This window comes from Ursus americanus, chromosome 8 (genome assembly GCF_024610735.1).
Source record: "Ursus americanus isolate L20-20 chromosome 8, mUrsAme1.1.p, whole genome shotgun sequence".
Classification (NCBI taxonomy): domain Eukaryota; kingdom Metazoa; phylum Chordata; class Mammalia; order Carnivora; family Ursidae; genus Ursus; species Ursus americanus.
In genome coordinates, this window is record NC_142134.1 from 72371295 (window position 1) to 72388326 (window position 17032).

The window sequence follows — 17032 nt, forward strand, 5'->3', positions numbered from 1 at the left end:
CAGCGGAATTGCTACCATTACCTCCATTTTACCAATGAAGAAGCTGAGGCTGTATGACATAAGAAATTTTCCCAAGCTCACACGACTAGTAAATGGTGAAGGTGAAATATAAACTCAGGTAGTCCAACCCCATACCTCATGTTTTTAACCACTGTCTTCCATGGTACCCTTCATAATTAAGTTTGCCCCCCATCACCTGGTGGGTACTAGGAGTCTCTCTTTAAAAAGGGAAGGGAATGGGGAAGGGGGAAGAGAAAGAAAAAAGGAAAGGGGGGGGAGAAGGGAGGGAGGGAGAGAGGGACCCAGTCCTCAAGTGATAAATTTCCTCACTTAGTTCTCAAAACACTGGAGTTAGGTGCTTATAAACTCTATTTTGGAAGAGACAAGTGAGGACAGAGCCAGGACATAAACTCAGGTCGTCTGAATCTAAGTTCTATATTCTTTAACCTCATTGTGCTTCTCTTTAGATCAGGTGACTAATTCAACCAAAAATTATTGTTTAGGACAGTCTTGCCACTGTGCTTGACACTACTGTTATATATGTATGTTTATATAAATTTTCTTCAACTGTTACATATGTATGTTTACATAAATTTCTTCAACTGTTATTTATGTATGTTTATATAAATTTTTTGATACATAAAATATTATATCAGTAGGTCAATTAAAAAAAAGGGACAGTCATCAAAAGGTAATACTTACATTATCGGGACCTATTAAACAGCCCACACTTTTTAAGGGACAGAATGTATCAAATTGTCCGTAAAAATGTCCAGTGCAGGGATTCCATATTAAATAGTGACTTTGCTCCCGAGTTAGCACATAAGCAGTTGGACCCTGAAAGAAAATAATCATTAAAACAGTTTCCAATTAATTATACAATTGAGGTCAAGATTAGTTTGCACACACAATTCATTTTAGCTGGACCCCTAATTTCTAAAATTCATGGCTAATGATGAAAATTAGTTTGAAGTTCTAGGTTGCACTGGATTTAAGAACTAAAATGAAATGTTCATTTTTGCAAAATGCTTGCATCACCTAGTGTAGTAGACCAAATAGGGATAGTTGATTAAGTATTTAGAAGGCTGATTATGTCTGAATGCAACTTCTGTTTCTAATACAGTAACTAGTATTTGAGATACATTTATAATGATGTAAATGCATAGAAGATGTTTTGAAAAGATACACACCAAACTGTTAGCAGTGAATACACCTCGGGGGTGGGATTGGGTCTGGGGGTTAGAGCCTGACAAAGTACTTTAACTTTTTACTCAGAATGCTTGTGTATTATTGGATTATTATTATTATTTTTTTTTTACAGTGAGCTTTTTTTTCATTTACTGCACATGTATGATTTCTTTTGGTGCTCACAAAAGTCTTCTGGGGAAGGCAGGGCAAAATTTATTATCCTGGTTTCCTTATAAAGCTCAGAGTTGTCAGTTGACTTGCTTAGAGCCACACAGCTCAAAGCAGAGCTTTGAACCCAGGCTTCGTGACTCCCTAGCCTAGTTTTCCTTTCCGTGTACCAGGCTCCCTGAAAGATAGTGATGGAGAATGAATTAGTTTTTGGATGTGATATTACCTGCCCAGTGGCAACTCGTGCTACCTAATTCCCAAGGATTCCCGGAAACTTGTATCCTCCTTTTTTTTTTTTTTTTTAAAGATTTTATTTATTCATTTGAGAGAGAGAGACAGTCAGTGAGAGAGGGAACACAAGCAGGGGGAGTGGGAGAGGAAGAAGCAGGCTCCCAGCAGAGGAGCCTGATGTGGGGCTCGATCCCAGGACTCCGGGATCACGCCCTGAGCCGAAGGCAGACACTTAACGACTGAGCCACCCAGGCGCCCCTGTAGCCTCCTTTTGATACACGCTTTGGATAAGCTGCTTCAATTCATATGAATTTTCCAAACTCAGTACCCCAAATTACCTAACATTCCTAAAGTTTAGGGACATGTACAGGGGGTTGGGGGAAACATTCTAATGCTTGTTATCTCCAGTCCAATAAGAGTAACAATAATATCAAAATATAGCTGCTAACATTCTTTTCTTTGCTCCTGTGGTTGTCTGCTGTGTTCCCCTTTGCCTGCTGGTTAGTCCCAGATGCCTGAGGAACAGGGGGCGTGACAGGAGAGATCGCTAACCTTGCCGTACTTCTTCAGATCCCCTTCCCTAGCACGAGTAGCACTGGATCACTGAGGGAATCAAAATTCTTAGTACATGGGCAGATGGGGGCTCAGACTAAAAGGACAGGGTCAGGTGGGGCCTCTGAGTGGTGAAGGGTTCAGATTTGCCAAAAAAGCCCCCAATCCGAAGCACTGATCAGAGCCCACGTACCACTAAAAACCATTTCATGTCTTATCACTGGTGCTCTCTGCCCGCGGTGCAATCTCTGGGTCACTTTCCTTGCAATTCAAAGGATCGTTATGCAAATTAGTACTGTTCATGTCTGGAACGTAACACAAGCGTCTCAGACAGTTCCACTCCTTTGCAGGAGCCGGCCTGCGGGGTCTTACCTCAGGAATAGCACTGCCCATCATGAGCCAGGCCTTCTTCCCCAGAGAGAGAAAATAATTACATAGTAACACTGCGTGCTCTTCTTCGTCTCCTGCCAGGAGATCCAGAAATTGCTGACAGAAAGAAAAGAACAAGGATGTTGTGTTGATTGACTGCTTCATTCTGGATTGGCCATATAGGATTTTTAAAATTAAAAAGTCACTGTTAAAATTAGTGCCTTAAAGTAGAAGACCTATTTTAAAAATCTTTTTTCCAGCTTTTGGTACTATGTTCTAATTCATTAAAACAAACAAATCGACATGGTATTTTCTCTGACACTGATGGCATGGATTTCTAGAAGCAACACTATGGGTGGGGGAGACAAATTTCAAAGTTTTACCTTTCATTTTGGATTTATATATGATAGCTCACTATGTGTTGAGTACTTTTTTAAAGACTATTTTTATGGCAGTTTTAGGTTCACAGCATAATTGGAGGAAGAGATTTCCCATCTACCCTTGCCCCCACATGTTATCAACATCTACCCACAGAGTGGGATGATTGTTACAACGGATAGACCTACACTGACACGTCATAACCACCCAAAGTCCACACTTACGGGAGGGCTCACTCTCGGTGTTGTACATTTTTGGGTTTTGACAAATGTGTAATGACATGTACCCATCATTAGAATATCACAGAATATTTCCATGGCCCTAAAAATCATTTGTGCTCTGCCTATTCATATCTCCCTCTGCTCTGCCCCCAAATTGTTTTAAGCACATTCATGCATTAACTTATTTCACCCTAGAATAAACTTTTGAGGGAGGTACTTCTCTCCCCAGTTTATAGATGAGGAAGTGGAAACACAGAGAGGTGAGGGAATACCCAGGGAGTGGTAAAGCCAGTCTGCCTGGAGAGCACATGAATTATTCTGTTCTTTGTATATTTTCTCTAGCTGTCTTGAGGTTGTGGAAATGTTACCTCTAATACCATAAACATTATGTTGCCAAAATATCCTGGGGAACAAAAAACTTAAAGTGTACTTAAATTTCCTTGGTTTAGAGCTATCTTTCAAAGGGAGTTGTGCGATATTGTTTAATTTTATGCAAACCCAGTACCACATGAGATCCAGAAGCAGAATGAATACCTGTGATAATATATGTCTTTGTTTCGTAGAAGATCCATTTGGATGTTACGTAACATACACAGACTGTAGATTCCATGAGGACAGAGGCCATGTTTAGTTCGCTCATAGCCCGAATTTACTACAATGTCTGACGTGTGGTAGGTGACCAGGAAGTACATATGGAATCAGTAATGACACGGCGTGCCTTAAGAAGCCCATAAATTACGGAATATTTGAGTTCTACATGTAATATAGGTAATTTTGATTTTTTTAAATGAATAAAGCTAGGATATTGTTAAGGTAATACTGGGAGGATAAATCAGTGTTAAGACTTCTGAAATGTTTTTTATTCTTTGTGCAAATGTTTTTTTCTTAATTTCTGAACTTGGTCAAGCGGAACCAGAAAGAAAAAACAAAATAAAAAATAAAAATTTAGCTCAGTCTGCTAAACAGATGACCAAATGGATTTTTAAAAGGACTAATGAATGTTGCAATTTAAAATTATACAAGCCTCTGGCGCATGTTCAATGAAGTCACTGCAAACTAGTAAATCTGTGAGGAAGAACTACTCACATCAGATGTGCTCCACAGGTCACAGATGCCGGCAAATGAAACCGTGTCAGGCAAGAAAGGAATCAATGACACGTATCGAGCCACCAGTTCCTGTTTAAACAAAAAAAATAATCGAGCAGTTCCTGTTTAAAAAAATAATTTGTGGTAAAATACTGGATACTCTACCTCATTTCTTGCAAGAAAGTTTCATGTATCACAAACATTTATGTGGACAAAATGAAGTGAACGCTTTCCAAGTGTTTACTGAGTGTTGTATTCACACTATGTCATTTCGCCCTCTGCACACATCGTACGGAGGAAGTCACTGTTAATATCCATCTGTCACAGACGAAGACCCTGGTTCCTACGTCTCTTTGAAATGTCCTCTTTCTTTTCCCTGCACTTCCTTACTTTCTGATATAAGAAGACTTTCTACAATCGTCTTGTATTTTCTCCAGCTCAACCCAGAAAGCAGCCATTTCTCCAAGGAGCTTTTTGGAGAGCAATAGTATTTAGAAACCAAGATCAGGGCATCATGTTACAACTCATATTCCTGCGGTTTGTAAACATCTTCTTATTTGTGGCTTTTCATTTCCTTTGTGGTGTCTTTGATAAACCCAAGTTTTCACTGTTAATATGGCCAAATGTATCTTTTTTTTTTTTTTTTACAGCTCGTGGTTTTTTCCTGTCTTGTTTAAGAAATACTTTCTATCTCAAGTCATAAAGATAAAAATGCCTTCATATTTAAGTCCTCGATCTGTCTGCACTTGAGTGATGTGAAGTAGAATCTATTTTTATTTTTTCCATATGTGAAAATCAGTGATTCCAGTAAAATTTATGTAATAGTCAATCTTTTCCTTACTAATTTCCAATGCTAGCTTTGTCATTTGTCCAGTTCGAGGGGGTTATATTTGAGTGGACTTTTTATTCTTTTCCATTTTTCTCTCTGCTATCTGTGTGTCAATACCATTTTACTTTAATTACTACAGTCTCATAATAGTCTGGATATATGGTATGGAAAATCTTCCCACTGAGTTCTTCTCATTCTTCAGGATGTCTTGCTCCGCCATATAAATATTAGAATCAGCTTGTCAAGTTCTGCCATAAATGTTTTAAAAATCTAGTTTGACAGTCTTTGTTTTTTAACTGGAAAGTTTAATCCCTTTGCTTTGGTTGCGATTACTAGTAAACATTTAGACTACTTCTACTTCCTTATTCTGTGCTTTTTATTTTTCACACTTTTTTCTATGTTTCTTTTTTTCTTCCTGCTCTCTTTTTCGTTCTGTTTCATTATTTTATCTCTTGCCACTTTGGAAGCTATATGCACTTTCTTTTATTCTCTTAAGTGATCAATTTAGAAATTTCAACATGGGGGCGCCTGGGTGGCTCAGTCAGCTGAGCCCCCAACTCTTGTTCTGGCTTGTGTCATGATGTCAGGGTCATGGGATCGAGCCCCGCATTGGGCTTCACACTCAGTGCAGAGTCTGCTTGTCCCTCCCACTCTGCCCCTTACCTGCTTGTGCCCCCTCTCTCTAAAATAAGTAAATAAAGTCTAAAAAAAAACAAAACAAAAAAAAAGTAATTTCAACAAGAATATTTAACTTAAACCCTAAAAGTTAATAAATATCTTCACTCTCGGGGCACCTGAGTGGCGCAGTCCTTAAGCGTCTGCCTTCGGCTCAGGGCGTGATCCCGGCGTTCTGGGATCGAGCCCCACATCAGGCTCTCCCGTTGGAAGCCTGCTTCTTCCTCCCCCACTCCCCCTGCTTGTGTTCCCTCTCTCGCTGGCTGTCTCTCTCTGTTAAATAAATAAATAAAATCTTTAAAAAAATAAAATAAAATAAAAAAATATCTTCACTCTCCTCTTGGAAAATACGAGGGCATTAAAATACTCTCATCAATCCTGTCCTGACGTATATACATTTGTCCAGGATTTTTGTTTTTATCACTATTTTCCACCCTCATTGCTAGTATTATGGATATGAAGACAATGCCCGTTTAGATGTACTCACAAATTTCCCATTTTCTTTACCATTATGCATCATGTCTAGGATTTTCTGAGAGCTTTCCTTCTCTTTGAAGAATATTGTTTATAATTTAAGTGAGAATCTTTTGGTTGTAAACTCCCAATGTTTATGTGAAAGATGGTTTCAGTGGATATAAATGACTAGTTTGACAGTTATTTTCCTTCAGTCTTTTGAAGATATTATTCCTTCTCTGACTTTTCATTTGTGCAGCTGAAAAGTCTATTGGTTGAATTATTGTTCTTTTATAGAGAATCTGTTTTCTCTCCAGCTACTTTTAAGATCATCTTTGTAATTCCGTATGATATGCCTAGATTTTAATTCCACTTTATTAATCTTATGTAGGATATATTGGGCTTCCTGCATCAGAAGGTTGTTGTCTTTGATCAAGTCTTATAAATTCTCACCTCTCTTTGAATGTTGCCTTTCTCCTTTCATGCAGGGTTTGGTCGTCCTCCCTCTATCCTCCATGTCTCTTAACCTTTCCTTAAAATCTTCTTTTTATATTCTGAATCCGATAATTCTAGTATCTGCGGTCTTTGTGGCCCGATTCTGCAGTGTGTTGTGTGTGCTAACTCTTGCCTTCTTCATGGTGACTTATTTCTTTTTGATGAACTTTTTTTTTTTTTAAGATTTTATTTATTTGAGAGAGAGAGAGAGCATAAGCAGGGGGGAGCACAAACAGGGGAGAGGGAGAAGCAGACTCCCCACGGAGCAGGGAGCCCAATGTGGGGCTTGATCCCAGGACGCGGAGACCATGACCTGAGCTAAAGGCAGCCGCTTAACCAACTGAGTCACCCAGACACGCTACTGATGATCTTTCATATGTTTGTATTGCTTGGAACTTTGGAAATTTTTCTGCTTGTTTGTTTTTAAGGCTGAGTTAAAAGGGCGTTCTTCTAAAAAGATTTCTTTTTCCCTCTGTCAGGGATTTAGAGGCATTACCAACAAACAGGGAATATTTTCAATTGAATTCTCAGCTGAAGTTTTTTTTGTTTGTTTGTTTTTTTGTTTTTTGTGTTTTTTTGGGTCATACAGGCAGTATAAATTCCAGTCTCAAATGTGAATAAATACAACTTAATGATTAGGAATTCCCTGCGGAAACTTTTCTCGTTTCTCTTCCATCCAGGATCAAGGCTGAGACAGGCAAGATTCCTTTGGCAATGCTGGGTATTTCCTGGTGTACCCACTGTTGACATTACCTGTCAAGAGCCCTAACTCTGTACCTGAGTCCCTAATTCAACCGTTCTCCCTGCCCTGGCACCACACGTTACCTCCTTCCCCCAGAATCTTAGGTCCCGCTTGAAGCCCAGCTCTAGGCATCAGGAATTATTATGTGACCTCAGAGCAGACACTGTTTCAGGCTCTCGCCCTTGTGGAATCTGCTTTATTGTTTCCTGTCTCTGAGTTTCCCCCCTCACCTTAGTTCTATGTCAGCCATGATTTTAAAAATGGTTTAAATATTTTATTCATCACTCCTAAGTGTTCTCTCCTGGGAGAAGTTTTCTGCATATTTACTATGCTAGGAAGAATAGAGGGAAGTCCCTATTAAGATTTTTAATAAAAATTGATTAAAAGTAACAATTGTGGAACACAGGTTTTTTGTGGTTTTTTTTGCTATCAATATCTTCAAGTAGATTAATCATCACCCTGTTCCTAAATTATTATGTTAGTGACTTATTAGCAGCAACTACTGCCTAGACTACCCACTCTCTAAAGATAGTTATGGTGACAGTATTCACTTAAAAATAGCCTGTTTAACATATAGCTTCTGTTCATGTGCGGTTGTCATGGGTAAGGTGCTTTGCAACCAGAGAATGTGGATGCATATTTAATGGGCCAGTATGGATGTGTTCTGTGGTGACGGCTTACATGCTGTACATTCTCAAATGTCGGAAATGATTTTTGCTTCATTTGAATTCAATGATGCCTATAATGTTAAGTATATTACATTGTGTGTGTGTATATATATATGAATACATATATATGAATATATATGTATATATATACATATACGTGTGTGTGTGTGTATATATATATATATATATGAATAGTTATCTTGCTATAGTAGAAAGTGCATCAGTTTTGAAGTCAGAGGCCTAGGTTCAAATTCCAGAAAGTGATGGAGGACACATAATGAATGCATGTGTATGTAAGACATTGCGATAGTATAATCAAGCATCTTCCAAATGTTAATTTCCAGAACGCAGGTGAGTGCCAGTGACACAGGAAGCAGCCCACAATTGTTCACTGAAAGGATGAACTAAGGATTACTACCCTCTCTGGTACCTTCAGACTTTTCTAAAGAAAGCGAGCCTCAGAGTAATCAAAAAATATTGATCATTTCTTTGACCACTGATGATCTCAGTGTAGTGACTATGTTAAGTACTATGAAATATGGGAATGATGAGGACAATCTATTAAGATTTTAACACATTTTGAGCAGCAGCCCTGACCGGCTATGAACACTCACTGCCGTTGCCTGGGGGTCGTTGGGGCGGGCGTCCAGGAGCTCCTGCGGAGGGCTTAAAGGCTTGAGGTAACGGGTGACAAAGACGGTTTTTCCGCTGATGTCAGTCACTGTTGTGAGGCACTGGCGATGTGGAAACTTTAAGGCACATTCAGTTTGAAACTTCTCTGTTGCTTGAAGCAATTTCTCATCTTCCTGAGAATCAAACTTCAAAAAAAAGACTCTATGGAGTTTACGTCTGATTACAGGAGACACAGTAGAACTCGTTGAGATCCCACCGTCAACATGAACTAAATGTATGGCTCAGGAACTCTGATTAACTGACCCCTTCACTATTGCCATGCCCTGGAGTCTTAGGGCTTTATTTAATTATATTTATAATCTAAAAATTAGATGGATTCATTAAATACTTAAAATATATTGAACAGGATTGAAAGAAAGTAGTCAACAGGCAAGCAGCCCTATGGAAACTATAACCGCCTATAAAAAGTAAACTATGATGTGAGTGATGAGGCCAAGCAATAGTTTTATGTGTATTTTGACATTGATTTTAGAGGGGAGAGGGGCTCAGAAGTCTAACATCTCAAAGGCAAAGCTTGAGCAACTCATGTTAAATGCATAACAAACTGACAGATATATGTTGATGTGTTAAGTGTTAAATCCATGACCAATGTAGTACATAATAGTAATGGGTCTCAGGGAAAAAGGAAACAGAAGTAGGAAGATCAAATGTATTATATTTATTTTAAGCAGTTCTCAGATCCAAGATGAGCTACCAATTCCCAGACTTCTGATAGTAACATTTGCCTTTAGACACATGCTGTAATTTTTTCCCCTACAGCTATTGCTAAAAAAAAAGTAGTTTGAAAAAAGCAGATATTTAAGTGTTTTTACAAGATTTTTGTTGCCTAGTATAAAAATATACATATGGTTGCTTACATTTCAAAGGGTTCCAAGATGAACTCAAATAAACTTTTATTAGAAAAATTAACTGTTAAGTAGAATTTAGACTCTAGGCAGTGCCTGAAAATGTGTTTGTTTTGAGAAGGGAAATGCACCCAACTATTCTTCTCATACTCTGCTTTATTTATTTATTTAGCATTTAAAACCGCTCATAAGTTTACTCTGTTTCACCCACAGAGTAAGATTCCTAGAATCAGGGCTTTTGTTTTGATCTTGTCTTTCATCTCCAGTAGCAATACCACCTGGCACGTAGTACACATAGCGAGTGTTTAACAAACATTGTAGAGTGAAGGATCGAGTGCACAGAAAACACCCCCTTATTTCTTATGACTTCAGATAGAATCTAGACTATCCCAGCTGTTCTTGACTTCTGTTACATTGGAGCTGGACTGTGGCTCCTGTATCTAATTTGATTGCTGTACCCTGAGGGGTTGGGATAGCGGTCGTGGGGATTAAGTAGGATGGAGGCACGTCCAGAAGCCTCCCATATACTCTCGTGGGATGTCCCTGACATCTGAATCTGAACATCATCGTCATCATCATCATCATCGCCATCATCGCTGTAACCACCTGCCGCTCGGCATACCGCCACCCCATGGTAGCTGCCCGACAGACGTTATGACGGAGATACAAATACATGAAAATGGTGAGCTCCGAAGACTTGTTTGGTATAGGTTTGTCACAGACTCCTGGGGTAGAACTGTCACCCCAGAAATAACTGTAACTTTATAAAGATGGAGAATCACGCAACAAGGGTGGCATGAAACAAAGCACCTGGTGAATTCATCCCTGTTTCCTTCAAACTTGTTCATTTACTTACTCATCCAATTATTTGCTGAGAGTCTGAAAGTTTCCAGGCACTGTGGATAAATGAGTATGAAACGGCGCCCTAAGCAAGTTCTAGTCTAGACGAAAACACTAATAAGCAGTCAGGCACTTGAACTACCTGACCAGAGAGTCTATGGAGATAAACACGGGGTGCCAGGGGAGCACTTAAGAGGCAGCAATAGGCATTGTCCAGAAAGAGCAACAAAAACCTTGAATCAGTCCTGACTACTGGCCTTCTAGGCTGAAGAAACTGTGTCTAAAACTTTTTATACCACTTGGACCTGAATGTGCTGTTGTGTATTTTGACCACATATCTAGTGCTTCGTGAGAGCAGGGCCCATGCTTGACTCATCTTGTGTTCCTCTCTGCCCCAAGCACACACAAGGTGAGCATTTAAGTAAGTATCTGTTAGTGGTCATTAATACTTGCTTAGGCCACCAGGATGCCATTTCATGGAGCGAAACAGTGATTTATGGAGGAGTGTGCCATCTTGGAAATCTAAGAAGTGCCAAAGGAAAGCTAAATACTAGAAGAATTTCGGTTGTTTATTACGAAACAAATTAAGAGCTAACTGACAAATTCGAAGTTTGATTCAACACAAAATGTGGAAGATTCGTAACTGGTTCAATTTTTTTTTTTTTTTACCTCTAGGTTAGTGTCAGTATTACAGAAAATCGAATGGGTTTAAAACCTCCCTTTGGACACACTGTGACAGCTCTACTGATCAGAAATCATCGTCACAGTCTCTGTAAGAAGCAGCTCATGGATTTTTAGGCTTGGAAACAGTGGAGATGGTGCCCAGCATGCCGGCTACATTCACACCTATGACTTCCTACATTCAAAGCTAACTGAGAAACTCTCTGACAAAAGGAAATGGGCCAAAAGACAGAGTCGGACATTCTTCATGGAACTTCCGACGTCTGTAGCTCATTGCCATCACACGTACACCAGGACCCATCAGCTTCCATGAAGTGGCAGGCGACAGAAAGCAGCTAAGTAAAAGCCTAATAACTACTGACCAACAAACGTGAAACGAAATACCTGGTACACCTTTTTAAGCATGTCACTCATCTATCAGAGGCAAGAAAAGAAAAGACATGAGAGGAAGACTTTATTAATGGAAATAATCTATTTTTAAAAACTTAACTTTTCTCAAGACAATGGAAAGTCATTACAGTAAGAGTTTCAGGAGTCGCTACTGATTCTTAAATGAAAATTCCATGAGTAAACCCCTTGAAAAGTCACAGGGAATAGTTCCCCAGGGGATGATGGTGGAGGGAAGACTCTAATTGGCTCATCCTGGAAGTTGCTGGTACGTGGAAAGCCAACTGCAGGTTGCGGGCTCTATGATCTTAGGGTGAGAGCTTGTCTCTCCTGAATCATCTGCAGGGGAATTGCCCGGCAGTGTTTTCTGCCACTGTGTTTAGGACATCAGGGTGCCCTCAGTCCACAAGGCTCCCTCATCAAATAGCAGCAAAGAATCTGCCCTCTAAAGGGGTTTCTTAAGCCCTCTTTTCGGAGGCCTAAGAGAAATGCTCCGCACAGCCACAGCGGGGCAGTGACATGCCACGGAAGGCAGCGGTGGACAGCCCTGTCACCTGGCTGCAGGCAGGCCAGGCTGCAGGACCTGGAGGTGGCTTGCAGAGCCCGAGGGGGGGCACTGCCAGGACGCGCCAGGTGCTAAGGCGGCTCTGGGTTTCAGCCTTTCAGCCGCAGCCACAGACTGCTTCCGCATGTTTGGAAGCTCACCTCCAGATGGAGTGCTTTTTCTTCGTGAAGAATACACAGAAATGGCAAAATCATCTTTTGTCTGGGAGCATTTTTCTGTGTCAACGTGCTTGTTGGCTTTCTCTGGAGTTTGTACATAAAGAACGAACACTCCGAATACATGTTTCACTTCCTAGAGATATTTTGAAACACATATATTCTGCCATGTTTTCTAGAGAACAGATTTGTCATGGCGTTTGTGACAAAGGATAGCATATAAGATTAATTTGAATTTCAGTAGATTTTTTCCCCCCAATAATCCCTGCAAAGGGGAACGGTAATAGTATTTTTCTCTGTGAACCAAACTGTAATACTGAAAAAGAAACAGCGAATGTGCTCATCCCCCCCATCTCCATCTGCGTCTTAATTACAAAGAGAAGGTGGATAAACGAAAGCGTCAGCATGGGAATCCATGCCGTTTAGCGTCGTTCCTGACAAGCCGGGTTTACACATGAACGTCAGCTCCGTGGGGTTTTCTCTGCTTGTCTAGGCTGCTGTATTCCCCAGTGCCTGAAAAATGCCTGTCGCGTAGAAGATGCTCACTAAATATTTCCTGACTGTATAAGGTTTCGAGTCAGACTGCCTGGGTGAACTGCAGGGTTGAGCCTCGTTTTCCTCCTGTCTCAGTCGGAGACCCACCGCACGATACAGCTGTGAGTCTTAAGAGGGAACATGTGTCAAATGTCCGACACGGTGCTGAGAACCGAGTAGGAACTCGGTACGTGGTGGTGGTGATTGTGTTAGTTTATAGTGTGAAGAGGTCAGGATCAGTACTTTCCCCCAAACCAGCAAGGGCAGCGCACGCCAATACTGTATAAGCAGGTTCCACTAAGGCAGTGTCTCCCGGCTCTAAGGGTTGGGAAACAGTTGCTAACAAGCCTAGGTTCTGGAAACCCTTGTTCTAGACCTGTTGGGGATTAGAGCCCTGTGCAGACACTTGTTTCTGTCTGAAGGCACTGAAATGAGGTGACCCCTGGAGGTCTAGCCTTATGATCCTATAAATCGATTCAACGCACAGCCCAGGCAGGGATGTGAGGTCGGACGTATTTCGGCGTGCTTGCCAATAAACATCAAGATGAAAGCGCCGTCTGCGTCTTTTCTTCCATCAAGAAGCTTCTTCTAAACCTGGTGCGTGTTTATGTTTGTCTCGCTTTGCCGAAAAGTTTCAGCTGTTGGCCAACCTAGTACCTGCTCAACGGAAGTACAAATCCGCGATCTCCCCTTCCTTCGGCCCAGACAGTAAGAGTCGCGAGGGGACAGTGTCGGGAGACTGACGCGCCCCGCGGTCTGCGTTTATAAAAGCACAGCCCAGCAAGCATTTGTCAGCAACGTCAGACATGCGGCTCGCAAGTGGACGCAGGGTTACCTTTTCTCGAACCGACTCCCCGGGAACCAGCTGAGGCTCGATGGTAATGAACAGGGTGATGTAGGAGCCTGCACTCAGGCTTCGCGCAGCGTCAAAACCCCGCTCCAGGATCAGGCTTCGCTCCTTACTGTAGCCCAGAAGAACGGGGGGGATGTCTATTTTAAACGTCCCATCAATCTGTGAAGAACATACGACTTGGTAAACATCCTGGTGGTTTTCCAATGAAAGTTCAAAGCAAGGGCCAGCTCCTCACTGTCTGGTAAGTCTGATAAAGACTGCTTGGACCGGCATTCAAGGCTCCCCCATCTTCCTGGGTGTGTCTCCCTGAGCTCTCACGGGAAGGGCTGTTTCCCTGCCTCCTCGCTCTGCGGGTTGATGGAACAGCAGGTCACCTGGGTTCAAATCCTGGATTACACTCCAGGTACTGCAGCTCGTGCGTTTATAAAGAGACAATAACAGGACCTATCCGTAGGGTAGTTCTGGGTGCTGAATGAATAAATGTCCAACACTCAGAAAAATGCCTGGCGTATGCGGGGGCCAGCAGCCCTTCCCCCTTTTCTGGAATGCCCCAGCTTTTCATCCCCCCCTTGCAGAGTATAAATCATTATTTCCAGGCTCAGGTCAGATGGCATCTTCTTCGTGAATTATTTTGTTACCTCGAGCGGCCTCACACAGGGTGGGTGTCTTCCGCTCGTTACTGTGACCATTCTGCCAGACTTTGTAGTCGCGTGCCCATTTGTCACTTTGTTCTGGGTACCTGACTTCTCTCTGTGAATAGGTCTGCGTAGCACCCCCATTTCTACCGCCCTTCTCCAATGTATAGCAGGGTTTTGTATACACAGCAGGTGCTCCATACATGCGGGCTTAATGCACCACTTACATAAAATGACCTGACTTCTGTGGAGGCTCCAAAAGACAGGACTTTCCACTCTTGCATAGTCAACACAACAATAAGTTTCTTAAAGACTGGCTGGTGCAGACAGAATTTGAAATTCACACACTTACAGAGAATCTGATTTTCATTTCAGTCTTTAGTGGCATTTATGTCTCAGGAGAAATAGAGAAAGAAGTTAAACTTTCAATGACTACACCTTCCAGGGAGGAATTAAATGAGCTGGTGTTTATTTTCCTCCTTACATCGGTGCTTTGCCCCAGAGCCTGCACCGGGGGCAGGTGAGGGGTACAGGGAAAAGGATACAGAAACAATGCCTTAAACATACAGTTGAAATAACCGAGCACATCTGATCTGGGAAATAGGCAGATGGCCGAGAAAGGAACGGGCATTATCTCCAAATAGTTGGAGTGTCAGGACTTAAGACAGGGTTTCTCAGCCTGGGCTCAGCTGATGTTTGGGGCCTGATGATCGTCGGGGGTGGGGGGTGGGGGTGGGGCTGGCCTGTGCACTGTGGGTGTCTGCAGCATCCCTGGCCTCCACCCACAAGATGCCACTAGCTCCCCCTCTACTTGAGACAACAGTAGTGTCTCCAGATCCTTGCCAAATGTCCCCGTGCGTGCACAGAAGAGCACAAACTTTGGAGTCAAAAACTTTTAAATAAAAAATGTAACAAAATCATTCTCAAAAGTAATACTGAACTGTATAAACCCAAAAGTTGAATAGTTCTTTCTCCTTTTACCAATCTCATTCCCCAGGGAAATGCAATGTGAGCACTGTGGGAAGTGGGTGAAAGCCGCATCCCGCTCTGCTGTGAGGTTTGGGATTTGAGTAGCGACTTCACCTCTCTAGGCTTTTGTTTCTTCACCTGTAAAATGGGGACAATAAAGCCAACTGGGTTGTTGTGAGGCTTTACTGAGGTGACACACAAACTGGCTAGTAATGGCATGTAATACAGTTACTCCTACTGTTATTAGTGGGTCAGGATTCGACTTGTCACGTGTAGCTCCAAGCCAGGGCCCACGAATAGGGAGGCACACAGATTGTGGCGGCACACAGACTATGGCACGGTTCAAGGAAGAAATTTACAACACAGCTACGGCCAAGAGATCAAACTGCCTCATGGAGTAGTGAGTTCCCTGTTTCTAGAGGCACTCAAGCAGAGTACGGACATCACCACAGGACAGTAAAGGAGATTAATTTATCAAGAAGGGATTGGGAGTAATTACCCCTAAGTACCCTTCCAAATGTGAAATTCGGCAATGCCAAAGAACATGGCAGTTTCATTTACAAACTCATGTGCTCTTAAAAATTTTTTTTTTCAGGGGCACCTGGGTGGTGCAGTCATTAAGCGTCTGCCTTCGGCTCAGGGCGTGATCCTGGCGTTATGGGATCGAGCCCCACATCAGGCTCCTCCGCTATGAGCCCGCTTCTTCCTCTCCCACTCCCCCTGCTTGTGTTCCCTCTCTCGCTGGCTGTCTCTATTTCTGTCAAATAAATAAATAAATAAAATCTTTAAAAAAAATTTTTTTTTTCATTTAAGATCTATTCAAAGAGGGACATGCAAATTTTTTGACCAGCACATCACCGAAGCTTCTCCTGTAGACTGTCCCTTTGTCTAGGGGGAGAATTGTAATTCCAATTATCCTTCAGCTTCCAACCCATCCGAGCCTCAGTCTTGCTGAGGACTCTGTGGCCTGGGCGACGCCTGGTCATCACGTGTGGAATTAAACCACGCCGTCTGTAGCGGAGAGGGATTAGCTACAGTCTTGTGGCTCAAAGCCTCCTGTTGCCATGGATTTAATACCAGGCTATTAAAGCCATTGCAGAATCTTTCACTGTCCCAGATTAGAGCTACTAAATCATTCAAGAGTTGTTAACCTAATGGGTCCCCTTCAGCAAAATCACTAACCTCTGAAGAAGGGTGTCTTAGTTGAACGAGTCTCTACTACCCATTTTTCATGTCTGAAACAGGGAGCATTCTAGAAGCATTCATAGAATGCATGGGACTAAATGGGCCATCGCTGTCCTGACTGTTCCCTTCAAGTTACTTTCAGGCATCCCCCCCTCCACTTTTGTCATTTTGACAAGTTTCCGCTTTGTCCCACCTTCCGCTTCACTTCTATTTAAATGTTAGAAAAATTCTCAGATTGGAACAGTCCTACATTACTCCTGACTCTAAGGGAGATCGATGTTTCACAAGCCACGCAAATATGACCCAAGATCAATGGCTTTGTATCTTGCTGACCGCGGCTCACGCGTAGGTTCTCGGTGTGGAGGGTACGGACCCCCCAAGAACGCTGTAACAGGAGCAGTGGGCACAGCTGTTCCCGGGTCCCCTGGAATTCTACTTCGGATGCTTACCTTGGCTTGGAAATATATCGTGCTAAATGGAATTTTCACGCTTCCCAACCAGTGTCTCTCAATACGGGTGTGGATCCCCCTTCCTCTTTCCCGGTCATCCTGCGGGAGGGTGGGAAGCAGTAACTGTTCAAGAACGTCAGCCGCTCCTGTCATTAACCGGGCCCCGGGGAACCGGCCGGGTGCAGC

The 17032-nt window shown here is 42.2% G+C and overlaps 1 protein-coding gene across 3 annotated transcripts in view; it reads right to left on the reverse strand.

Annotated features, from left to right (window-relative positions):
• CC2D2A (coiled-coil and C2 domain containing 2A) overlaps positions 1–17032 on the reverse strand; it is a 129391-nt gene that overhangs the window by 13622 nt on the left and 98737 nt on the right. For 2 of the 3 annotated variants that reach the window (XM_087864267.1, XM_087864266.1), the window contains exons 28-34: positions 16847–16945; positions 13591–13767; positions 11499–11528; positions 8670–8873; positions 4194–4283; positions 2512–2625; positions 703–837 (exon numbers count right to left, since the gene is read on the reverse strand). In XM_087864267.1, coding sequence (XP_087720393.1) covers positions 703–837; positions 2512–2625; positions 4194–4283; positions 8670–8873; positions 11499–11528; positions 13591–13767; positions 16847–16945 — 849 coding nt within the window. The remainder of the gene's footprint in view (positions 1–702; positions 838–2511; positions 2626–4193; positions 4284–8669; positions 8874–11498; positions 11529–13590; positions 13768–16846; positions 16946–17032) is intronic. The other variant, XM_045771419.2, reaches the window with a different exon arrangement.